Source organism: Pongo abelii, chromosome 8 (assembly GCF_028885655.2).
Source record: "Pongo abelii isolate AG06213 chromosome 8, NHGRI_mPonAbe1-v2.0_pri, whole genome shotgun sequence".
NCBI classification, from domain to species: Eukaryota; Metazoa; Chordata; class Mammalia; order Primates; family Hominidae; genus Pongo; species Pongo abelii.
Window position 1 is genome coordinate 119,316,225 of NC_071993.2, and position 27,110 is coordinate 119,343,334.

The window sequence follows — 27,110 nt, forward strand, 5'->3', positions numbered from 1 at the left end:
TTGATAAATGAAAGTCTCCATCCTGCATTAGAGCCTCCTTAAGCATCATACCCCCTGTCTAGAATACACTGCCCCTACACATATGTGCACACATGCACACACACACATACACGTGCATACACATCTGCACAAATCCCACTGTCACCCATTCTGGCCTAAAGCCCTCATCTTTTTTTTTTTTTTTTTTTTTCGCCCAGGCTGGAGTGCAATAGCGTGATCTTGGCTCACTGTAACCTCCGCCTCCCGGGTTCAAGCGGTTCTCCTGCCTCAGCCTCCTGGGTAGCTGAGATTACAGGCCTGCGCCACCACACCCAGCTAATTTTTGTATTTTTAGTAGAAACAGGGTTTGATCATGTTGGTCAGGCTGGTCTCAAACTCCTGACCTCGTGATCCGCCCTCCTCAGCCTCCCAAAGTGCTGGGATTACAGGCCTGAGCCACTGCGCCTGGCCTCAGGCCTCATCTTAAGTCTCTCTTCAAAGAGATTTTCTCCACCAGGCCATCTAAAGTCAATGACTCCTCTCTGCCCCATTATTCTTTATCTCTGAAGCCCACTTGTGCCCTTCCTCCATATCCTTACATTTACCCCAAGCAGAAGATGTAGACACAGATACAGATGGATAGTTGATTACTGCCCGGCAATAACACACACTCATTACATATTTGGTAGATGAATGACTGGGTAAATAAATAAAAGAATAAACGAATGATTCTCTGGGAGGTTTCAAGAACAGAATAAGTTATTTGCCTTGGATGTTTTAGACCAGTAATGAGATCCCTAAACTTGATCTGAGGAGGAGCAATTTTTAGTTCTTCAGCCTGATGATTGCCAGTGGGGGTGAGGAGGGAGAGGGGGAGACAGGTAAGGGAGGGGCTGATGGGGCCATAAGAGATGTGACTGTGGGTCCCCCTCTTCTGAGGGAAAGGTCAAGGCATTGCTTAGAAATTAGCCAGAAAAGATACCAAGATCTCCTGGAGGGGCCAGTTTATCTGCCTAGAGCAATGTGGGTTTCTAAAGCTGATAGCTTCAGGGTCAGGTGAGAGATGGGGGAGGCAGGGTGTCTTACTCTTAATTCCTGATGCACTATTACCAGTGGATCTTTTCTCACTTCTCAGTTCTCCTTTTCTACCACTTTCTCTGGGGAATTGTTAATTCCTGGGGAGTAGTGTGAGGTTTGAGCCACTGAAGCCTGCACGGAAACACCCACTCATTTGCAAATTGGCAAACAGAGTCTCCCACAAAGTGGAAGAAGGCTTGATTCAGAGCTTTAAGGAAACAATGCAGTTCATTTAACATTTAATGAACTTAAAATAGAGTATTCTAAAAAATAAGTCAATAAAGCAGTTTTTTAATCTTTAATGCACGCTTGCTAGCATTATGTCCGAAGTATTATCTGTTACCTCAGTATGGGTTTACTGGTGTTGTTTATCAAATGACTCATTGCCTGTATGATTTCTAGGCTGTGAATGAAAATATTGAGTGGAATTTTGCAAATGGAAACGCTTTTGTTTCTGGCCGCAGCTTTCCCAAATCATTCAGGGCCTTCAAATAGAATAGGTACCTTCTATTGCTAGGCAATTCACAAAAGAAAGGTACAGGACAGACAAGCTCATCTTTTAGATAAGTCTGCCATAAAATTCCCGTTCTTGGGCTCACTCAAGGTCCTGTGAATGTTAAGATCTTCCATTCAGTTTATGTGTTTTTGAAGAAATAGCAAAATTCAGTGTGCTTCTCAGTGAAAGACTTTGCTTTTGCATTCCATCTCCCAGTGGCACCTCCTCCCCCTCCATCTTCCTGTGAGGGAGAGAGAGTGTTGGAAAGCAGAGAGGGGATGGGCTGGGGCATTGGTATGGGGGCAGGGGTACTTACCAGGAAAAATAGAAGCCTCCTGCCTTTTATCAGAGCAAGTATCAAATACCGTTTGGCCCAAGTACATTTTGTTCCATTCTGTTTCTTATGCAAATTAAACATCTAGAGACCAGCCTGCCACAAAAGTTAAATCTACTTCCCAATTTCATTCAGCTTGTCCTTGAAAGGAGTATCATGTACCTGATGGTTAGCTGGATTCCCACCCTAAGAAATTGTAGGCGACATCTCTTTCTCTGTCCCAGGATCTTATCGCTATCAGACTTCTCTAGAAATCAAAAGCACCTGCTCTTTTGTTAAGGTGGGCTTCTAAAGAGAGAGATATTACCATTAGAAAACACCCAGAGTTCACATGAGAACGCCACTGACATGTCCTTCCAGCCTGAGGATACCAACCTCAGATGAACACACTTCAGGGCAGCGAGTCTTCATAGAGTGCTTACTGTATCCAGGCACTGTGCTAAGCAATTTATACGCCTTATTTCATTCTATCTTTGCAAAAGCCATAGGCAATGAGAAGCCCCATTTTACAGATTTGAACACTGTAGGCTTAGAAAGGTCAAGTTATGAACCCGAGATAACACCATTGGAAATGTGACAGCGCCATGACCTCTAATTTCAGAACCTGTGATCTTAGTTACATATGATGTAATCCAGGGCTGATGACAATAATGTGTGTTATCTAGGGGTGACCCACTCCTACTAGGCTTCCCTCTTTGGATTTCCCAAGTAGAGCTGAGCATAGACACAAAAGGTTTTCCTGGTCCCTTGCCCTGATCAGGGAAAATAAGCCATGTCTATGCTAGCAGACATATATCTCATTTAACAGTATGAGTAACACTGTGTCATAGATATTAGCATACCCTTTCAGGAGAGGAGGAAATTGAAACTCCCAGAAGCCAAGTAATCTGCCCAAGAACACACAGTTAGTAATGACTGAGGTGGACTTTAGATTCCAGGCAAACAGCAGAGTCCAACTGCCCAGGCTACTCCTATCACATCTCGCAGCATCTTGCAAGCACCCATCAGACATTTCTGCTGGGAAAGAGGAAAGGTGTCTATATCCACTGCAGCCCTGTCCATGAGCGACCCCTGCCCTGCTAAGTCAGAGGTAAGATTACACTGTTGACCTGCTGACCTGCCTGGGCCAAAGTTGGTTGAAAAGAGATACATATCTGTAGAATCCTCTTGAAATGTGAACAAGTACTCCAACCCATGTAAAAAAGCAATACTGAGGCCGGATTTGGTGGCTCACACCTATAATCCCAGCACTTTGGGAGGCCGAGGCGGGTGGATCCCTTGAGCTCAGGAGTTCGAGACCAGCCTGGCCAACATGGTGAAACCCCATCTCTACTAAAAAAATACAAAAAATTAGCCAGGTGTGGTGGTGTGTGCCTGTAATCCCAGCTACTTGGGAGACTGAGCCAGGAGAATCGCTTGAACCCAGGAAGCAGAAGTTGCTGTGAACTGAGATCACACCACTGCACTTCAGCCTGGGCGACAGAGTGAGACTCAGTCTCAATTAAAAACAAAAAACAATACTGAATTGCCAGTGACGAATAATCGTTTATGTCACATCAGAAGGCTTTCCTTATGCAGTTGGGCTGTTGTACTCTTCTGTGGCTTGACTTACCTGCCAAGCATTCTGATCGTCCCTTTTTCCTCCTCTCCATCCCACAGTCCTATCTCTGTGCCCTCTCCTCCCCTAGTTCCTCAGGCAAAGAAGCCACATGAAGTGCATGCATCTTCCCAGGGCCTGATCCAGTATACCACAGGGGCTCAATAAATGCTTACTAAAAAAGAGGGGAAAAGAAACACAGAGAGTTAGTGCTAAGTCCCAGGAAAGAGGAACTCAGAAAATTCACACATATTTTCGAGATTCAAGTGTCTTTTTTCTGCTCAGGAATGAACTATGGAGAACAGTAGAAATATGCCAATGTCACTGTTCACAATAGCAAAGACTTGGAACCGACCCAAATGCCCATCAATGATAGACCAGATAAAGAAAATGTGACACATATACACCATGGAATACTATGCAGCCATAAAAAAGGATGAGTTCATGTCCTTTGCAGGGACGTGGATGAAGCTGGAAACCATCATTCTCAGCAAACTAACACAAGAACAGAAAACCAAACACCGCATGTTTTCACTCATAAGTGGGAGTTGAATAACGAGAACACATGGACACAAGGAGGGGAACATCACACACCAGGGCCTGTCGTGGGGTGGGGGGCTAGGGGAGGGATAGCATTAGGAGAAATACCTAATGTAGATGATGGGTTGACGGGTGCAGCAAACCACCATGGCACGTATATACCTATGTAACAAACCTGCACGTTCTGCACATGTACCCCACAACTTAAAGTATAATAATAATAATAAAGAAATATGGCAATGTTTCCAGGCCACAATAAACTTGATCCTACTGTTTAAAAATTTTTTTAATATATTCTTTATCTTCTCCCTCTCAGCTCATTTGTTCATCATCCATAAAATATTTTGCATACGTGTCATACAATACAGATATTCCTCCTGTTAAATGAATCATAAATCTACAATGAGTCACTTTGTGTTGCATCTAAGGAAAGGAAAAGCAACTCATGGGACACATACATGCTACCGGAAATTGTCAGTTGTCTTTTCATGTAACCTACTTATTTATCTACTACTTACAGTTTACAAGAGCCTTCACATCATTGCTCTCCTACTCTGTAAGTTCAGCCCAGAACCACAGCCACCATTTTACACAGAAGGAAACTGAGTTACAGAAATTTTTAATGGCTTGCCACATGGCTATTTCCTTCATTCTTTGATACCATCATTATAAAACATCCCATCAATTTAACAATAGGTTTTGAGGAAATAAAGAAACTGTACCACATTACATATGCATATTGCTTATGAGACACCTCCCAATGTTTTGAAACATTAAATGATGTGCATTATCAATAATATATCTGGAACCTTCATGGGAGTAACGTTATCTGTTGTTTTCAGTGGGATCTTGTCGGGTGACTAAGAATTGAATTATAAGAGAGACTTTCTAAGTTTCTTCTTCCAATGTCATTGCTCTGGGAGACTAATAAAGCTTTAGAAATCTCAAGGGTGTACAATTAAAAGTTGTTCTTCAGGATGAAGTTCAAGACACTAGAGTTTTTTTTTTTTTTATTAGAGGGAAAATCCTTTAAAATGTTTACGTTCACACACACACACACACACACACACACACACACCTAGTTATCAGGTGCAACAATGTTAAACCTGAGTTTTCTTATCAAAGTTTAGTTTACCTACATACAAAAATAAGAAAGCAGGAAATAAAGCAAAGAAAGCAAGACAAAAGATTCAAACTGTCACCTGGAATTGTACAGAAATAGTTTGCCTCCATTCAGAGTTATTTTGTGTACAAAGGGGGAAAAAATCAACTTTTCTTCCCAATCTTGGTTGAAGCAGTTAAAAACAAAGTTTTTCCAACTCTGTAAAGCAAAAGAAATTAGATTCAAGTAACTGAGCTTCCCATCGGATTACTGTGCTAGCCCCCCTTTTTATTCCCCACACAGTGGATAATGCATGCTCATTGTGACTTATCCGGAGCTGGTTTCTTTTACATCCTCGGGCTATATAAAGTCAAACTAGGACTGGGGCAGGAGATTTGGGGAGCATCCAGCAGGCAGCCTCTACAGTCCGGAGAGGATGAAACAGTCGGGAACATGAACAACTCCATGTGTCATTGACGCTTCCAACGGTATGAGCCCCACTTTTTGCCTCTCAGCGCTAACAGGAAACAATTAGAAATGACACAACATCGTTGATCTCCCTTGAAAATTTCCCCAAGACTGTATGTGCGGCTTTGTTCTTCCCTTGATTTTAACTTTTCATTCACGTTTCTGACTTAGAATGATCGAGGCTCAGACCCTGGAAGGACTGTAAACATTTGACCAGCTTGGTTTGGATACCCGGCAGAGACCAGGTTCTGAGAAGCAATGGTGATGAAGGCCTTTGTCCTGTTGGCCATCTTTGCAGAAGCCTCTGCAAAATCATGCGCTCCAAATAAAGCAGGTATGTCCTCACCACAGTCCATTTTCCTGGGAAGAAAAGTTTCCTGAAGTTTCCTTTTACAATGCTTAGCACTTCTGTGCCTAACTTGTTATAAAAATGCAATGATGTAGCCAAGTAGAAAAGTAGTTAAGCACCCCCCCCCCCACCCAATACCAATCAGACTTTTCCCAAATGGAGCAAAAATGTACTGGATAAACTTGGACTTTTTTTTAATTAGAGAATGCTTGCTCTATTTCACTCTCTCACTTACACACTCTCTCCCCACATCCCATTATATATATATAAAGCATCTCCACTTTTTTTTCCATTCAACTACTGAATTTCTATCTTGTGCCCTAAATCAGTATTTCACAATATTATGCATGAAATTGACATTTAAAATGTTTAAGTTATGTGCTCATTGTTATGGAGATTTTAATATATATTTATATATGTCTAATACATCCTACCTGTGGTTTCACAGATACATTTCTTAAAGTTCCAAATGGACTAATTTTAATTCCACGTTAAATGTGGTGCAGTCATTAAATAAATGCAGCAAAAACTGTAAGAGTGACTCTTCAATGACTGAAGTTTCGGGAAAACTTTTGTCACAGCTGGTGAAGAATAGCAGGGAAGGTGTTTTTAACCAACTGCTTTTGCATGCTCAGGTGTAGCTGGAATCCACTGTTCTTTACGTAGGTTAGCATGATTACCATAACTGATTTTAAACTATATGTGTGCTCTTTCCAGATGTCATTCTTGTGTTTTGTTATCCCAAAACCATCATCACCAAAATCCCCGAGTGTCCCTACGGATGGGAAGTTCATCAGCTGGCCCTCGGAGGGCTGTGTTACAACGGGGTCCACGAAGGAGGTTACTACCAATTTGTGATCCCAGATTTATCACCTAAAAACAAGTCCTATTGTGGAACCCAGTCTGAGGTAAGACCAGGCCACATGGTGCAGAGTTGTTTAAGGTAAGGCAACTGGACCCAAGAATGAGATGTCCGCCATCCGTCCTTGAAAGGATTCAGAATTTACCCATTTCCTTTTAAAGGTCAGTCCTGATTCCCAAATATCCTGGAATGTTGGTGTTATTTAAAATCTTCTCTTCTGCCTAGTTTAGATAACTCTTTTGGCTTGACTCTTATCCTCCTAATTTGTTGCCAAAGCCAGTGAAGCTACCTTCTAGTAGAACAAAGTACATTTCCCACCTTCAAGTTCTGAACCTGTGCTCACAAGCCGCCATCCTTCCTGGATTGGATGGGTGGATGGATAAGCCATTCTCTGCCTGAGACTTCAAAGTGGTGACGAAGAGCATTTGGAAGGGCAGTTTAGGGAGTGACCAATGTATAATACAACTTCTAACTCGGTCTTGTGAAGTGCCCAGGATGGGATATCGTAAGATAATTATTAGGAAACAGACGCCCTCTCACCAAGTATCATATGACAGATGAGAAATCTGAGACTTCCCAATAAAGTCACTCATTCAGGGCCACAGAGCCTGTAGGGATGGAATCATGAAGGGAGGCTAGGTCTCCCAACCTCCCCACCAAGGTCTAGCATTCATACTGCCCTACCTGCCAGAAGGCTGTGCATCTATCTATCTCAGAGCATGAGAACAAAGAGCTTCCAGGGCCAGCTCCTCTTTCTAAAGGCCTCACAAGGATTCAGTGATTTAATGGGAAGAGTCATGAGCATGATTAACAAGACATCATGTCTTTGAGTATATCCTAGTGAACTAGAAATCATCTGTGTGGTCTCAGGTCAGTCACTTTTCAAGTGGATGTTCAAGATCCCCTCCAGCTCTAATATTCTGTGATTTTAGAGCCCAACAAGTCAGGGGAAAGAGTCTCAGAAATCGTGCTTATAGTTAGAAGAAGGAAAGAGCAAAGAACCAGAAGGAAACATTCTAGAAATTGGAGATGGGTGAAGCATTCATTTAGAATACTTGGACAGGAGAAATGGATGAAGAGTTGACTTTGGGAAACAGAGATTCTTGAGCCAGTTCCTTTTGGTCAGAAGTCCAATGGGGACATGGAGATTTTTAAGCATACGACATGAACCTAGATCATTTTTAAACACTCTTAGTTGAATAAACTAAGGAACCCTTTACAAAATTATCAGCTCACCCGCAGACAGGAAGAGTGGATGCCACTGTCAGTGGCAGACATTCCTGTCTCCCCACTGGACTTGTTTCTGAGCCATCTTCTTGCACTTCTCCCAGAACCCTCATTCCCATCGCGGGGACACAGATTCATCCTGACTGTCTCCTTTCTTTGTCCAGTACAAGCCACCTATCTATCACTTCTACAGTCACATCATTTCCAATGACACCACAGTGATTGTAAAAAACCAGCCTGTCAACTACTCCTTCTCCTGCACCTACCACTCCACCTACTTGGTGAACCAGGCTGCCTTTGACCAGAGGTAAGTTGCTGTGTGGCGTGGAGGGCTGGCTGCCTCGTGTGTGTGCTGCAGGTCCTATCAATCAGTGTGTTTCAGTCCTTATGCAAAATTCTCTCCCCTTTTCAGAGTGGCCACTGTTCATGTGAAGAACGGGAGCATGGGCACATTTGAAAGCCAATTGTCTCTCAACTTCTACACTGTAAGTGGTCTCCAGGTTCCCATTACTTCCCTGTGGCCTTTCTAGGAGATGGTGGGATGCTTCCTCAGGATTCAGTCCTCCCCAAGCTCTGTGCAGAGCCCCATTCTTAAATTCAAGTTGAAACATGAACTTTGGTTTAGCTTTAAACCTCTTTAAAAACTGTCACAGAAAGTCAGATTCATAAACTGGATAGAAGAGCTGAAAGGTATAAGATATAAGCTATAAGACCAACCTTCCGGCCAGGCATGGTAGCTCACGCCTGTAATCCCAGCACTTTGGGAGGCCGAGGCAGGTGGATCATCTGAGGTCAGGAGTTTAAGACCAGCCTAGCTAACATGGTGAAATCTTGTCTCTACTAAAAAAATACAAAAATTAGCCAGGTGTGGTGGCACGCGCCTGTAGTCCCAGCTACTTGGGAGGCTGCAGCAGAAGAATTGCTTGAATCCGGGAGGCGGAGGTTGCAGCGAGCCGAGATCGCACCACTGCACTCCAGCCTGAGAAACAAGAGTGAAACTCCATCTCAAAAAACAACAAAAACAAAAACAAAAAAACCAATCTTCCGCAAAGATATAAGACCAACCTTCCCATTTTACAGATGAGAAAACTGAGGCAAGGTCAACAGACAATAAGACAACCAATGTCTGACTTTTAGTCAAGATTAGTTTTCACTACAACTCACTCCAGAGATTTATATTTAAGATCTAGCTCTTAAAATATTTGGCACAACATATTGAGGTTCCTGACTGGGACAGGGCTAAAGAGAAGGATTGGGGTCGGCCTCTACTGCCTAATTTTTTGGTCTCTGAAGCCTTTCAAGTAGCGTTTCCTCCTTGCTTAATCTGGGCAGGCTGCCCATGTTGACATAGAAGTTAAAGGCACACTTCGGTCTCTCTCAAAATAAAGTGCTCCAGAGAAACCAAATATGCAATGGCCATTTGCCCAGCTGCTCTCCTCTTTAGAAGGGGTGCTTTGTTTCTACAAACCTGCAGCTTGCATTGAGGACACATGCACACAGAGATTGTCCCAGAAGGCTAAAGGAAGATGTGGGCAGAAATACAAACCTTTGCATAGAACATTAGAGTCAGAGGACCTCCTTGGAAAGGCATCATGTCCAACCCATTCACTTCTCAAAGGAGCAACATCGTACTACCTGTAACTCCATTAACTTTGAACTCTTTAAACTTGCTTAACCTGCTGCCTGGAAGCTATTAGCCCTGCTGAACTCAGAAGGCGAGAGCTGTAAGGGATCCTAGAATAACCTAGTCTGTTATACAGATGAGGACCAGAAGCCCAGAGGGAGAAAGGATTAGCCTGAGGGCCCACAGGTAGTTCAGAGCGGTGGCCAGTCTGGAACACAGATCTCCTAGATATGGTCACTTTACTTACTGCGAAGGGAATGAAACTCATTTCGAGGCCCTTTCAAGGCCTTGTGTCTAATTCTGTATTCAAAAATGTGATTCTTTTCATTAAAGAGGACTCCCCACATTGTAAAAGTTTCCAGATCCCACAAAATCTACATCTGCCCCTAGCCACACACCACTAGTGGTTAAGTACTGAGAAAAGGCATCCATACAGCCCTCGACCTATAATCGGGGGCTAAATACAGCATGGGCCACCAGGGTGATGATAAGGTGGTGAAACCACTAGAGTCACTGATGAAAGCCGTCCGGAGAGGAAAATTGGCTTCTGCACACTGACAACAGTCTCAGGGGACTCCCTGAAGACAGGCTGCCTTTGCTATTGAATCCCTGTCTGGAAGTGAATAATTGTTATTTTAACCAGATAAAATTATAGATATGATCCCATGAAGGTTTTACAATAGTTGGTAACACGGAGACACCAGGATTGTCAAAAATCATTGCCCACCATCAGCTGTGTAGAGCTGAGCTTCAGGCATAAACAAAACATCAAGTCTTAGAACTGGAATGAGCTTATTTTCTTAAAAAAATAATAATAATAAGAGACATGTCCTCAGCATCCCCCAGGCCATCCTCTGGGCTGGACAGACAGAAAACGGGACACCCCCTTCAACAAGTACAGAATTAAGGGTCAGGCGTCCCCTGAGGCCCACCAAGACCTTTCCAGGACAAATGGGCCTCAGCAAAGAGGGGACTCTGCCGTCCTGACACTTTCGTACTGATTAATATTCCCGCCGTGGGCTCAGTTCCCTATGCCTGACCCATGTGGTTGGTATTTTTTTCTCCTCCCTTCTTCCGCTTTCAGAGCATTCTTATGTGTTTCTGAAGCAACAACTGCTCCCTGCATATATTTCCATCAAATTACCAGAAAGAGAGCTCTGCCCTAGATAACACAATGGAATCAATGCACTGCTAATTGCTTAGGATCCTGAAAGCTTCAAATGCTGGGCTCTAAAAGCACCAGTTCTACTCAGCAGGCTTCCTCTTTCTTTTCTCTCCATCCCCCTCCTACTCACTCTTGACAATATCCCATGGTTGGTATTCCTAGTGAAAAGTTATTTTGACCTTCAATACAAAATAAAGGAAGGTAGTTGGCTTACAGAAACACCCTAGTGCTGTGGTTAAGAAAATGGGCCTTCTCAACAGACCACTAGTTTGAAGCCTTGTTCCATCATTTACTAGTTGTGTGACTTTGGGCAAGTTAGTTAACCTCTCTGGGCTTCTATCTCTGCATTTGTTAAACAGGGATAATAATACCACTTACCCCATAGGTTTGTTATAGAATTAAATGAAATAATCTTTAGGAAGCACTTAGCACAGTGCCTGGCACAAGTTAAGTACCCAAGAAAGTAGCCATTCTCATCATTGTAGACTCTGACCCTATTTAAAGTGGAAACTCTGAGGGCTTCTAGCATTGTTACCTTTATAAGGCTGAACATCGATGTCAGTGTGGGATTATATTGACTTTTATTCAATCAAAACAGTACTGATCATTCTTCTTAGAGAGAGAGAAATGAAAAAGCTTAAGATGGAAAAAATGCAAGCAATAGAGGCCAAAATTATAGACTCCAAGAGTCAAAACAAGCCTCTGAGGTGGTGAACCTTGACTTTCTACCCAAAGCCCAAAACCCTTCTGCAATATTGTTGTGGGGTGGCCTCCCCGCCTCTTCCAAAGACAATGATATTTGGGCCTTCCCATTTTAGATCAGCTCTGATATCTGACACCCTGAACTCTCGCGCATGTGTCCCAGTTCTGTCTTCTGAAATAATATCATATAATTATGTGGCTGACGGTCCTTCAAATATGTCCACCTTCTCCAAGCTAAACATCTTGTCTCTGCTGGTGGTTCATTCACCATCCTAGTCACTCTTCTCTGAATATGATCCAGTTGCTCAGTATCCCTATTAAAAAATGAAGCCCAGAGTTGAAGTGTTATATTCTAGACTTTATCAGACCTGTGCAGGCCATCATGGGTCAGAGGTGACCTTCTAGGTTCTGGAAGACTCTCTAGGAATGTGTCCCAGGAAAATAACTTTAGGGCAGTTTTTTTCACCACTATTTCACATGGAGCAACTCCGAGATTTTTCCACATGAACTATTGTTAAGCCAGGTGTACTCATCCTTAACTTGTGACACCAGCTAGTTGTGACTCAACCGTTCAGTAAAGTAGTCCCTTCTTACCCACAGTTTTGCTTTCCATGGTTTCAGTTACCCTTGGTAAACTGTGGTCCAAAAATAGTAAATGGAAAATCCTAGAAATAAACAATTCTTAAGTTTTAAATTGCACACCTGTTCTGAGTAGCATGACGAAATCTTGCACCACTCGCTCTGTACTTCCTGGGATGTAAATCATCCCCTTGTCCAGAATATCCACCCTGTAGACACTACCTATCTGTCAGTCACTCAGTAGCCATCTATGTTATCAGATCAAAAAAAAGTAACATATACAGGGTTTGGTACTATCTGCAATTTCAGGAACCCACTGGGGGTCTTGAAACATATCTTCTGTGGATAAAGGAAGGTTACTGGATCTGGAATAGGTTTCTAATTTTCACATTATAGAGAAAGTAGGGGAAAAATTATTCCAAGCCTTGCCTGAGCTTTTGGGTGAGAATATAGAGAACTCAATCATTAGTGTCCTATTTCAGAAATTGAATTAACGGTGTCAGCTCTGTTCTTCACTTTGTAACAGAATCAGGCAGGTTCTTCCATGAGGAGAGGTATTATTCCAATATTCTAACATTCTGCTGGCTGGTCCTTGGCAGAAAGAGTTGGGAGCGATACCTCTGACAGGTTTGGGGACTACATCGGGGTCTCCAGGTAAGTTCCCATATTTGAAAATGGCCTCTCAAAATATGACAAATCTCAGAACATAACAAGGAACATTAAAAGCCACTGTAAATCTGCCACTTCAACCTGCATATTAAGCCAGTAGATCCCTTATGATTAAGAACATTATTATCCAATTATTGCAGCCATTTAAATGGTGCAGGGGCTGACAAATGGGAGGAAGCAACTGACTTCTAGGTGACTGAATCAGGGAGCCCTTGCTGAACTTGCCGTAAGTAAAATAATGTCAAAGGCACTAGGAAACGAAACAGATTCTGAGCCCTCTCAGCAAAGTCCCTGTGTGTTTGACATGTGAGGGGTAAAGTCACTTTATTTTGTTTTATTTTATCTTTATTTGTTATTTTTATTTTAAGTTCTGGGGTACATGTGCAGGATGTGCAGGTTTGTTACACTGGTAAACATGTGTCATGGTGGTTTGCTGCACCTAGCAACCCATCGCCTAGGTATTGAGCCCAGCATGCATTAGCTATTTTTCCGAATGCTCTCCCTCCCCCACCCCACCCACCAAAAGGCCCCAGTGTGTGTTGTTCCCCTCCCTGTGTCCATGTGTTCTCATTGTTCAGCTCCCACTTGTAAGTGAGACCATGCACTATTCCTCTGTTAGTATGCTGAGGATAATGGCTTCCAACTCCATCCATGTCTTTGCAAACGACCAGAAAGACCATTTGACCCAGCAATCCCATTACTGGGTATATACCCAAAGGAATGTGTATAATTCTATTACAAAGATACATGCAACCCAAAGGAATATAAATCATTCCATTACAAAGATACATGCATGTGTACGTTCATTGCAACACTATTCACAATAGCAAAGCCATGGAATCAACCCAAATGCCCATCAGTGACAGACTGGATAAAGAAAATGTGGTATGTATACACCATGGAATACTATACAGTCCATTTTAACTAGACATCCTTGCTGAAATCCGTTCCTCCTGCCACTGTCTACCTATTGCAGTTCTGCAAATCTCCAGGTCTATGAAACTCAATCTTTCAAACAGTAACCTGGTCTAAGCTTTATTCTCCTATTACATAAAGTCACAAAGGTTATGTCCATTTTGCATAGGAAGAAGCTGAGGCCTAAAAGGCTGACTTGACTATAGTGTGTCCCAAGTTAGCGGTGGAAGCTCGGGTTAGCCCAGGATCCTTGCCCTTCCATGGTAATGCTTTTGTCTCTGAAAGCTAATCCACAGGCTGGGCGTGGTGGCTCACGCCTGTAATTCCAGCACTTTGGGAGGCCGAGGCAGGCGGATCATGAGGTCAGGAGACCGAGACCATCCTGGCTAACATAGTGAAAGCCAGTCTCTACTAAAAATACAAAAAATTAGCCGGGCATGGTGGCAGGCACCTGTAGTCCCAGCTACTCGGGAGGCTGAGGCAGAAGAATGTCACAAACCCGGGAGGCGGATTTCACAGTGAGCCGAGATCACGCCACTGCACTCCAGCCTGGGTAACAGAGCTGGAGACTCCATCTCAAAAAAAAAAAAAAAAAAAAAAAAGGGCAAGCTAAACCACAGAGCAGTTCAAGATTGTTATTGGAGTTGAATGAACTCAAGACTCAGAGAATGGAGAAATCAGCCTCCTTTGAGTAAATCAAACAGAAACACTGCTGTTACTCCTAACAGCTCACCCAACATGTCCTGATGAGAATGGCAGGCAAATATCACACATGCCAGGCCAGTGATCAGAACCTGCTGTTCCTGTGCTCAAATCATGGTGTTGACTCCTTGTTGCCCCACTGCACTCAGAGAGTAAGACCAAGTGTTTAGTTTTTGAGGTTTTTTGTTTTTTTTTTTTTTTTGACAGAGTCTCACTCTGTCACCCAGGCTGGAGTGCAATGGTGCAATCTTAGCTCACGGCAACCTCCACCTCCCAGGTTCAAGAGATCTTCCTGCCTCAGCCTCCAGAGTAGCTGGGACTACAGGGACTACAGACGCCTGCCACCACACCCAGCTAATTTTTGTATTTTTAATAGGGACGGGGTTTCGTCATGTTGGCCAGGCTAGTCTCGAACTTGTGGCCTCAAGTGATCTGCCTTCCTCAGCCTCCCAAAGTGCTGAGACTACAAGTGTGAGCCACAGCGCCCAGCCAGCCCCAGTCTTCTTGATCAGCCCCCATAACTTCTCTAACCTCACCCCCGCCCCGCTCTCCACTCTCCACCCTCCTGCCTCACTTACTTGTTCCAGCCACACTGTCCTCCTTGCTGTGCTGCCAGCCACAGTCCTGCCCCAGGGCCTTTGTCCTGACTCAAGCATTCTTCCCCGGATGGCTACATGGACCCCCTCCTCACTTCCTCCAAATCTTGCTCAAATGTCACATCCTCAGTGAGGCCTCCCCAACCACTGTATTTAAAACTGCAACCTGCCCTTCGTCACATTGCTGATCTTCCTTATCCCACTCTGCATGTCTTATAGCTTTTCTAGATAATGTCCTATGGTCTATAGTTACATATTATATCATTTACTTACTTATTGTTTGTCTCCCCTGCTAGAATATGCCAGATCATTGAAGGCAGATATCTTTGCTTTGTTTGCTAACAAAATCCTGACAGAGTCCATCGTCAGTGCCCAACACATAGTAGTTGATCAATACATTGTGGTTGTGGTTGTTATTGTTGTTGATGATTGCACTGGGAATCAGATCCTACACTTCCCAACCCACGCTGAAATCTGCTCAGGCAAAAAGTAGCAACGAGTGAGGGCAGAGGCGGGTGTTGTATGTGCTCAGTCCCTGTGTCCTTGGGCGATTCAGTATAACACGGTGCCTTAATATCCCTGAATTTCACTTGTTTTCCATTAGTGAAATCTCATTGGCGTAAATGAGACATACAGTGTGTGTCTCACTATAATGAGCAAATCTAGAATACGTGATTATATGATGTTCTCATCCCTTCTAAGATGGCATAGCATCCTAACAGAGTTTCTCTGGTCCTGGAGGATCGCTCTGTGGTCTCACGTGCTTATGTCTTTGGGTTGATTCTCATCCCCACCCCATCCCAATTCATCTGCTCCTGGTAGACCCAGCTGCTTAATCTGAGAGTTCATAATGCCCAGTGTCAATTTCCTCCCAAAGAATGCCAAGTTCTCCACCAAGAAAGAAGCTCCCTTTGTCCTGGAGGCATCCGAAATCGGTTCAGATCTGTTTGCAGGAGTGGAAGCCAAAGGGTTAAGCATTAGGTAAGTACATTTCCTCCAAGTTTATATGTTTAAATGCAAAGAAAAAAAAGACTAGCTGACATACTTTTTAATCATCAGATGTCTGTAGGCATAAGATTCTCTGTTTCAAAGTGATGCCACTTTGTTTTATTTCCAGGTTTAAAGTGGTCTTGAACAGCTGTTGGGCCACCCCCTCGGCTGACTTCATGTATCCCTTGCAGTGGCAGCTGATCAACAAGGGGTAGGTACACTATCTAGAGACAGGGCTGAGCAGTGGAACTGGGCATTTATCGGGCTACTTTGCTCTGGCTTGGGAAAGCTTGGGAGGAAGAGATGAAGCCTGCTGAAGTGACAACAGTGACATCCTCTGTGGTTCCAGGCAAAGGACAAATACTAAGAAACAGGACATAGTGCATTCTAGGGACCAGATACTGTTCTGAGAGCTTTAACTTATATTAACTCCTTTAAGCCGTACAACAAGAAAGGTAGTTTTACTATCACCCCCATTTTACAGATGAGAATACTGAGGCACAAGAGAGGGTAAGTTCTCATAGTAAATGTGTGTGTGTGCGTGCATGTGTGTGCATGTGTGTATGTGTGCAAGAGGAAGTGTGCAGGCTGAATTCAAATCCAATTAGTCTGACAACAGAACCACGGTGATGATGACTAAATTAAATTATCCATATCAAAAGCTTAGCAGATGGTACCTGCTAGATAGTCCAACCATTTTAAATAAGATCATTGTTTTTATTACTAATTAAGTAGATAACCGGGAGCTTTTACAATTTGGAGTAAAGCACTAAAGTAGTACTAAAAGTGTGCCCTAGAAAGGCAATGCTGGAACTCATACACAGGATGGTTTAGAAACATGCAGGGAAGGGAGAAAGACCAGATTAGACGCCCTGGCAGCTATTGTGCAAGGGTGATAAGACATGAACTGCTATTGTAGCCAAGTGAATGCAACAAGGTAATAAAAAGTAGGGAGACACTTCTACAGGAATGAGAAAATGTAGGAACTAATCAGATAGGAGGTGGAGGAAAGGACAGTGCAAGAAATCTGGGGAGTAATGGAAAAATATGGCTTTGTGTTCTTAAATCTGTGGACTACAAAGCTGAGGAAGAGTGTTTGGATTTGGCTGTTGGAGAAGGAGGTTTTTGGATAGGGAAATATGGATTCTAGCTGAGTTTACTAACAGACATGTTAAGCTTCAAATGATGATTGTCCAGAAGTACTTAGAATTGTACCATTGGAAATCAGAGGAGAGACGGGGCTAGACAAGAGATGTGGACATCATACACATAATTAGCAGTAAACAAAGAAGAGATCATTCTCTAAACAAAGCACATAACAGACCAATGTGCCTGTGTTATTCTCAGAACCCATCAGGCCAAGGAAAAATTAATGTCAAGGATAAAGATAATTGGATAACAAAAGTGGAGCTATTTTGGACCTCTATTTTTATTTAGCAAACTCTTATACGCTCTTACAGTATACCAAACATTGTTCTAGATAGCTGTTTCACAAATATTAATTTATCTAAATGTCATTAAACCCTCTCTAAATAGATAGTATAATAATAATTATTTCATAGAGAAGAAAACTGAGGCACAGGTCCAGAAACATGCCTAAGATATGGAGCTAGTAAGGAGAAGGCCTGCGATTCAGACTCAGTCAGTGTTACCTCCTGAGTGGCCTGGACAGGACAGGCTGGCCGAGGCACATCTACGCAGCCCAGCAAAGCCTCCTGTAGAGATGGCAGCTTAATTTGGGTGTTTACCTCACATCTGCCATTGAATGATTCAATTCATTTAGCCTCTGTTAGCAATGGTGCAATCAAATGACTCCAGGAATTCTGAAATAACGTATTGGCCTGCAGGGACCAGAAATTGCTATCAGGCACTGGGAACCTCTCTCAGGCAATGGTCACACTAGGCAAAGGCTTCTGCCACCCCTGGAATCATCTCTCTGCAGGGAGTTCTAGTGCCATTGTTCCCATCTGGCAGATGTGCAACATGGCTGAAAAAGGGATGCCTGTGGCTTTGGGTGGTCTGCACAATTGTCCTCAAGCTCTAATGTACGCACAAACTGCGTAGGGTGCCTATTACATATGCGGGTGCACTGTAAACCTACCAGATCCGAAGGACTCTGGAGAAACCCAGGGAATCTGCATTTCAACACAGACAGATGTAAGACATCCCGATCCATTTCTACGTTCTTCCTAGTTGACATGGCACCTCGAAGTTGGAGATACATGCACAAAGTTCAGTGTCAAAGGGAAGAATGGAAAACTCCACTCCCACAATCTCCAGATGATTTTTTTCTCACACTGGGCCCCTTTGGAAAAAAAAACCCAGTTTACAAAAGTTCCTGGAGAGATGGCAGGAGACATATCATCAGGAATTTCCCTGTACACATGGATGCCCCAAAAGCAGCATACTTATCTCAAAGAGCAATCTGACATGGGAAAGGAGGCTCACGCAGAGAGGGCATAAAAGCCTCCTGTGGGCTTCCACCACCTAGAGGTAGCTGCCACTGAAGTGTGGGTGCTGCAGCTGGTGCCAAGAAGCAGCAGTGCCTAGGCATCTAGACCTGCCTATTTTTTGCCTCCTCCCCACCCCCTGACAAAGCTCTGCTTACATTATTTTCCACTGGCTGACCATGCCTGGGGCACTCTGGCTGCAAAGAGCTATTTTAAGAACTCCCATCTTGAGTTCATATGGGGATCTCGGGTTTATTGACAAAATGATCCTCCAGAAGTCTTCTTTCACAACTTGGAAAATGCCACAGTTTCATCACTGTTCAGAGCCCACCACACACAGACCCAGCTCTGACCCCTGGTCCAGGTACAAAGGGACAGCATTCCCTCACTTCACTCCCTCACTCTCACACTTGACTTCCTTAGCGCCTGCCTTTAGCGTGGCCCCCTGTTGTCTGTTTCTGAGGGAATGGGGATGGGGTAAAGAACATCATGAAGGTTCCCTGGGGTAACTGGACCACTCTCTGGCATGTGTGCCGAGTTTACAATACAGGAAGAAAGATGCTTCAGAGTCGCGCATTAATTTGGGGCCTGCTGTGGTGCTGTTCAGTGGTCTGACGCTTTCGATACATAGACCTTTTCCTGCAGAGCAACAGACCCTGGTACCCCTTGTTACCTGCAGATAACAAACCCCCACAATAATGTGGGCTTCTCTGTACAGTCCCAAGAATGGTTGTGTCTGTTTCCAACACCCAGTTAAAGGAATGGCACTTAGGTCATCAGTCTTTGTTAAATGAAAAGTATGTTTGCTGAAACCAGGGTTTCTCAATGTTGGCACCTTGACATTTGGAGTGGGACCATTCTCCACTGTGGGGGCTGTGCTGTGCACTGTAGGATGTTCAGCAGCAGCCCTGGTCTCCGCCCACTCACTAGATTCCAGCAGCACTTCCCGCAGTCTGGACAATCACAGTGCCAAATGTCCCCTGGGGCACAAAGTGGACCAAGTGAGAACCACTAGCTTAAATAAATGCCCATCTGTGTCATTTTTTTAACTGAATTATTACCTTTGAGACGTTGGAATATTATACAAATATTATATTCTCATTATAGAGAATTTGGAAAAATACATAAAAATACAAAGAAGAAAACCAAAAATGCCCATAATTTTATCCCTTTGTATCAGCCTGTGTTAACATTTAGACGGTATCCTTCAGTCATTATTTCTGTGCTTATATTAAAAATGTGACATTTTTACAAAGGTAACTATGTAGATATATATAATTTAAATAATATACCATAAATACAAATTTTCAATGCAAAACCTCACAATTCACACACAGAAATGTGTTGGGTGTGACTTGAGCTTAGGCAGCTGTGGTAACAGGGTCAATGCTGCTCCTGGTGCCATTGTCCTTACTTTGCATGTCCCTCAAGGGCTGGACATATTCCAGTCCTCGGAGGGCCTTATCTCCTAGGGATTTTCTTTCTTTGGGACACAGGTGTAACTTACTAAAAGTGTGGCTCTTATAAGTCACTCCCCTCCCATCGTACCTTGTCTATAGAATGAGGACAGCAATACCCACCTCCTAGCTCATCAACTTGACCTCACAGTTGTGAGGATCAAGTGAGGTGCTGCTAATCAAAATGTCTGGGAAGGTTAGAGGCCATATAACCACCTTGGGAGCCTTGTGTGTAAATTGCTCAGCAGCTCTTGCTGGAGTTCAAGGAGGTGACAGTTCACTCTTCTTTCCCCATCTGCCTCAGCTGCCCCACGGATGAAACCGTCCTCGTGCATGAGAATGGGAGAGACCACAGGGCAACCTTCCAATTCAATGCTTTCCGGTTCCAGAACATCCCCAAACTCTCCAAGGTGTGGTTACACTGTGAGACGTTCATCTGCGACAGTGAGAAACTCTCCTGCCCAGTGGTGAGCTGCCTCTCTCCAGAAGGACAATGTTACCTAAAGGGTGCCAGTATTGGAGGAGCTGGAGTTTGAGTGGGGAAATCATAACCAGGCCAGGGCAGCTGTGTGCTGAGGGCATCTGGAGGAAATGGCACTGAGTATAAGGGCAGATGCTCATGAGGGCAGATGCTGGGGGCCCTATCCACCCTGCCTCCAACAACCCACATAGTCTGGCATGTGTTGCCTAACCCGCTGGGACCTGCTTTCTCATCCTTAAGCAAAGTGTGTTAAGTAATGATGGCCCTTCCCTCATCAGAGGGCAGTGTAGGTAAATGAAAGTGATAACAGACATGGAAATACTTTGAAGAAGTGAAAAGGGCAAGGGAAATTCAAGGTCTAGGTGGCAGGGACAGGCCGTGGGCACAACTCAAAAGGTGGGTGTTTTTAGTCTTGACTGAACAGCCCGAGGGTTCACCTCTGTGACTTCAGAGAGATGCTGCAGAAATTCCCGACACTGGGTCATGGCTGATTGGACCACGTGAGAGGAAGGCCTGGCAGGCTGTGCTCTAACAAGCCACAGTCATTCCGGTGCTCACCCAAGCCTGAGAACCACCACTGAGACACTTAGACGTGCCAAATCTCAAACTGTTCTCCTTTCTGGTCTCTTTCAACTGGAGACCTCGGTGTTTCCAAAGAGACTGCTATCCACATGGCCTATAGTAACCAACAAAAATAAGGTCATAATCTCTATTGCTATTGTTTCATTTGGCCAGAAAATGGTTCTTTATGAGCACAAACAGCAAAAGGGAAAGAAACCACAGAGTGCAGAGCCAGGGAGAGGAGGGGAAAGACATTGTACAGTTGATCAAAGGATAAGTATCGAGGCCATATTTTTAAAAAGAAAGAAAAGAAAATGAACCAGAATACAATTGCAAGTGTCCACTTTTCTAATTACTGTGGTGAGAGTGATAAGTAAAAGCCTTATCAAAGGAAACGGTATCAATCCCTTCCACATTCAATGACCTCTTCCAGCAGGATTCCCTCTGGCTTGAAGAGTTAACAAAGTAAAGCTTTCTCTTTGTATTCAAGTTGGAGAAGGGATGAACAGTGTGTCTCTGGGTTATTTTTTAAAAAGGTAACTCATCTCTGTTGACTGGGGAATTGTGACTCCACGCCATTTGTGACCTTTTTAAAATGTCTTTTCTTTCTCTTTTCTCCCCTTTGCTCACGCGTCATCCCACCTTCCCCGCTTCTCTCCCCTCTGCCTCTCTGGGTCTTCAGACCTGCGATAAACGGAAGCGCCTCCTGCGAGACCAGACCGGGGGAGTCCTGGTCGTGGAGCTCTCCCTGCGGAGTAAGCGTCTCTGTTTTCCAAATGGTTGAGTTCACTCTGGGCTGTGTCCACAGGCACAGCCAGTTTGAGCATTTTTACTGAATTGCCAAACCAGTCGTGCCTGTGGGCACAACCTTCACCTGCTCCTAGAGTCTTCTAGCCAGGGGTGGGGAACAGCTCAAGCCAAACGAAGGAGTTGAGGTTTGTTATCTACTCTAAAAGTTCTATCTGCACCCTAAATTCAAATACCCCCAAGGAATGAGGAAGTGCTGAGCTTCTAAACAGAGCATGAAGTGAACAATAATAATAGAAAATGAGATGTCATGGGGCCAGGCTCGGTGGCTCATGCCTATAATGCCAGCACTTTGGGAGGCCGAGGTGGGCAGATCACTTGAGGTCAGGAGTTTGAGACCAGCCTGACCAACATGGTGAAACCCCATCTCTACTAAAAATACAAAATTACCTGGGCTTGGTGGGGCACGTCTGTAACCCCAACTACTCAGGAGGCTGTGGCAGGAGAATCGCTTGAATCTGGGAGGCAGAGGTTGCAGTGAGCTGAGATCGCGCCATTGCACTCCAGCCTGGGCAACAAGAGTGAAACTCCGTCTCAAAAAAAAAAGAAAGAAAGAAAGAAAAAGAAGAAAGAGAGAGAGAAAGAGACAGAGAGAGAGAGAAAGAAAAAGAAAGAAAGAAAGAGAAAGAAAAAAGAAAAGAAAAGAGAGAAAGAAGGAAGGAAGGAAGGAAAAATGAGATGTCATGAGAATGTCATGTGCAAGTCAAAAAACCTTTACTGAGCATCCAGTACTGTCTGGCCTGGCAGGGCACTAGGATTTCAGAAATAAATGTGACCCAAGCAGGCCCTGTCCTCAAGGGATTTACTGTCTAGCAAGGAGAGAGATGTTAGACACTAAGGGAAAGAGAAATTACGTTAAGGGGGGTGACGGTGGGCTGGTGCCATGGCTGCACAGTTGATCATCACTAATGTGAAAATCCAAAATCCAAATGCTCCCAAACCTGAAACTTTTTGAGCACCCACATGATGCTCAAAGGTCATGCTCACAGGAAATGCTCATTGCAGCATTTTAGATTTCAGATTCCAGGTTTTCCAGTTAGGGATGCTCAACTAGTATAATGCAAAGATTCCAAAATCCAAAAAAAAAAAATCTGAAATCTGAAACACTTCTGGTCCCAAGCATTTTGGATAAGGGATATTCATCCTGAACGGAGCAAAGGGGTTCCACCTAGTGCAGGGCTTGTGAAAGAGCTCTGCTGACAATATCCAAGTGAGACCTGAAGGATAGTGTGACATGAAGAGTGGGCAAAACCTGTGGGAAGGTGGGAAGCTGTAGTGGCTCTATCTTAGAGGACAGTCACCAAGCCAAGGCCCAGGTGCCACCTGGTTTTGTGGCCTGCAAATTAAGAACAGTTTTTACATTTTTATGTGGTTCAAAAAAAGAATCAAAACAACAATATTTCGTGATACGTAAAAATTACATGAAATTCAGGGCCAGGCATGGTGGCTCATGCCTCTAATCCCAGCACTTTGGGAGGCCAAGGCGGGCAGATCACCTGAGGTCAGGAGTTCGAGACCAGCCTGGCCCTGTCCCTACTAGAATACAAAAATTAGCCGGGAGTGGTGGTGCACACTTGTAGTCCCAGTACTTGGGAGGCTGAGGCCAGATAATCACTTGAACCTGGGAGGCAGAGGTTGCAGTGAGCAGAGATCACGCTACTACGCTCTAGCCTGGGCAACAAGAGTGAAACTCTGTCTCAAAAAAAAAAAAAATTTACTTGAAATTCAAATTTCAGTGCCTTTAAAGAAAGTTTTATTAGAACACAGCAACACTCGTTCACATAGATATTGTCTACAGCTGTGTACTGCAACTACAGGGTGGATTCGTGGCAGCAGAGATGGGACGGCCTGCAAAGCTGACAAAATTTACTATTTACTATTTTCTTTTCAGAAAGCTTACCAACCCCTGCCTTGGAGAGAAAGCGTTGTGAGATGAAACTTTGTAAACCCCCAGTATAAACTGTCTGAAAGGCAATGGAGCACCTGACGGTTTAATCAGGGGAGGACTGTGGTCAGGTTTTGTGTTTTATTTATTTATTTATTTATTTATTTATTTATTTATTTATTTATATTTATTTATTTTTTTGAGACCGTGTCGCCCAGGTTGGAGTGCAACGGTGTGATCTCAGCTTCAAGCAATTCTCCTGACTCAGCCTCCTGAGTAGCTGGGATTACAGGCACGTGCCACCACACCCGGTTCATTTTTGTATTTTTTGGTAGAGACAGGGTTTCATCATGTTGCCCAGGCTGGTCTCGAGCTGCCAACCTCAAGTGATCCGCCCACCTCGGCCTCCCAAAGTGCTGGGATTACAAGTGTGAGCCGCAGCCCCCAGCCAGGTTTTGTGCTTTAGAAACATCACTCTGAGACTTCTCCTTTCCATGATCTTTTCTTAAACTTTCTGCATTCTCTCTCTTTACTCACTACAGGCAGGGGATTTTCCAGTCTCTATAGCTTCTCAGGTAAGGAAAAGAGACACTTCTGGGATTTCATGGGGCTATGCTGTTAAAAGGCAGAGAGTGTTTTAAGAGAAGCTTAACTTTGGCCCCAGCAAAACTTTTGAGGATTGAAAATTATACTCTAAAGCACACCCGAGCGGCGCAGAGGGGGCAAGATCAAGAGGTCTCCCTCTGACCAGCCCCTGAACTCTGAAGAGAGGGAGGAACCGAAGGTAAATTGGATGAAGCAGAATTGGACCTCACTTCCCCAAGTCTTAGTAAAGCCATCCCCAGATGGCTTCCCTTGGATTCCAACATTTACAAAAGAAGATTTTCAGTGATCTGTTCGTTCAACAAATATTTGAATTCTTGTTATGGCTCTGTCTTTCATTAACTGAGTGACCTTGGGCAATGACCTCACCCCTCCTCCATACCCCAGTTTCCTCTGTGAAACTGGGCTAATAATTGCCCCTATCTACATGGCTGTGGTATAGATATTTAATTACAGCTAAGGGCACTGAATGATGCCCAGCAAACAGCAAACACCCAGTCAGGGTGAGCCATGATTATGATGACTGTACTGGGAACTGGTCTTGTGGCTACTGCCGTGGACAAGACAGACAAGGCCCCTTCCCTTGCTAATATGTGTAGAGTATTTGAGGTTCTATGGGGGATGTGATTTACAGAGCAGCCAGGGAAGCCCCTTAGAGGAAGAAACATTTCAGCTAAGACCCAAGATCTCACCTGAATGATATGAAGGAAGCAACTACATGAGGAGATGGGGTAAGACAGTTCACTTATTAATAATCTCACAGACAGATTTTGCTCTCATCATTACAGGAAAATCATGTAAATCAACTTTTAAAATTCCAATCCTAGATTCTCATTGTTTTTAAGTTCTACAGTGAAAGCTCTAGAGTACAATGCACCATCACTGATTTCTATTTGTCAGAGGTCCACAACCTAGGTTTATCTGTCAGGTTCTTTGTACTGATAAATGTGAGCTACAGAATCCCCAAGGGATGAACAAAATCAACTTTGTCTAAACTGTGTGGATTTTATGAAGACCCCTGAGTTAACTCTTTTGTTGAGTTGGCTTTACCCTTGTAGAACTGTCTCTGAGTGCTGTCTCCCTCCCCTTCTGGTCCACAGATGTTCTCCACCACCTCATCATGATGTTGGGGATTTGTGCCATGTTATAGGAGTTAGCCAGGCAGCTGCTGCTCCTCCACCCACAACAGTCCTCAGTGAATGACAAACATGTTTATTGTGCTGCCAAAAAGAACAAACAGAAGACCACATTGTTGGGGGACAGAGAATAGCACTTTGCCAAATATGCACTCCAATAATTTCTGTGAATTTGGTGATGCTTTTTTCTTTCTAAGAAAAACTTAGGCTACTTCTCATGGCCCTTAGATCTCACAGATCTTCTAAAGCTGGGGTAGGAGCCTCCTTTCTCCATACTCAAGTCAGGGCTGCAGTAAATTCCTTTGAAAGCTATTTTAACTTTAAAAGGTTAGCAGACCCAACCAAGTACCGCTGAGCATTTTGAAGAGAATGTAAGGTGCAACTACAAAGTCAACACTAAATGCAGAATGCACATTAATAGCTGACTTTGCCAAAAAGGGGCTTTGTCATTGAGGCAGTATCATTCTACTTAAGGACCAGAGCTGAGCCCCCAGGCAGGGGGTTCCAATCTTTCAACTGATGACATGGGAGATGATGTGGGAATCAGAGTGGAATACAATAGTTTTGCTCAAACCTAATGATATAAAGGAAATGGATTCTTGAAAGCCCCTAGTACTGACCTGATTTGTTTTTATTATACCATTTGTTAAATATATAAACATGATATAGGTAGAAACTCCTTGTGTTTATAGCAGATGTATACTTCTAAAGTCAAAAGAAAATTACAAATTAAATAGGAATATTTACAAAAAGAATAATCACAAGAAGACTACAACTCACATTAATTTAACCTAATAAGATGGCATTGCCCCAGTGAAACTGCTGCTGGAAACATGACTATAAAGTGACTCCAATGACACAAGTGCTGTGAGTTTTGTGACCCAATCCTACAAATAAATGCCTTGTGACACTCAATGCTATTTTTTCTCTATTTGCTCTACTAAAAAGTTTTCATTTATAAGAAATGGTCTGATCTCATTTAGCTTTTACTTAAACATTGAAGCTTACATCTGTTTTTGTCTCATTCACTTACAATCATTAGAATGAAGCTAACACAAAATCAGAAACACAAAAGCAAATGCAGCCAATGAAAGCATGCAGTAGCACATCTTGGTAACTGGCCACCCCAGTGATCCAGAATATGCCCATATAAATGATTTACATTGTCAACAAAATACAAACTGAATGAACCAATTCCGGTAGAGAATTGGCTGGATTGTGATAGGAAAAGGCAGAGTTCTAAGTCCTTAGTTATGTAAAGACTTAATTAGTAGGCTTATAATTTGAAAACAACACATGGGTTTGTCTCTCTGTATTTAAGGTATTTGAGAAGTTTTGCAATTTGCAGTTTGATGATTCTTTTACAACTTGTGTTAGTGAACTCAGAAATTAAACTAGTTATGAAATCTCCGGATACATGAAGTGTATGTTTGTTTAGTAATAGGCTAGAGTAAAATGACTCAATTTGGTCTAGACTTGGTCTCTAAGCTGGAGTTCCAATGAGTTTAGGATCTCTTCTTTCTGTAAATTCAGGTTTTTATAGTCAGGAAAAACAGAAGACATATTTTATTGGTTCTAGTAGAAAACTCTTAAATAGCATATTCATAGCCATGTTCAAATCCTTTGCTGTCAGAATAAACCAATGTTGTATTAGTTTTGCTGTATTTCATCATTGTGTTTTATGATCTTGTATCTCTACCTGGTGCTATGGAATAAACAAAATGCCTTAAAATAAATAACCTGTGACTACAGTTTAC

The 27,110-nt window shown here is 43.4% G+C and overlaps 1 protein-coding gene across 1 annotated transcript; it reads left to right on the plus strand.

Annotated features, from left to right (window-relative positions):
* The first annotated feature begins 2,949 nt into the window (after positions 1–2,949).
* Positions 2,950–25,708, plus strand: TECTB (tectorin beta). Its single transcript, XM_054523499.1, has 11 exons — positions 2,950–2,976; positions 5,765–5,927; positions 6,660–6,850; positions 8,196–8,338; positions 8,444–8,516; positions 15,861–15,964; positions 16,101–16,184; positions 20,185–20,347; positions 21,605–21,677; positions 24,157–24,189; positions 25,551–25,708. The coding sequence occupies exons 2-11, from the start codon at positions 5,852–5,854 to the stop codon at positions 25,706–25,708; spliced, it is 1,098 nt and encodes a 365-aa protein (XP_054379474.1). The 5' UTR covers positions 2,950–2,976; positions 5,765–5,851.
* The last annotated feature ends 1,402 nt before the right edge of the window (positions 25,709–27,110 follow it).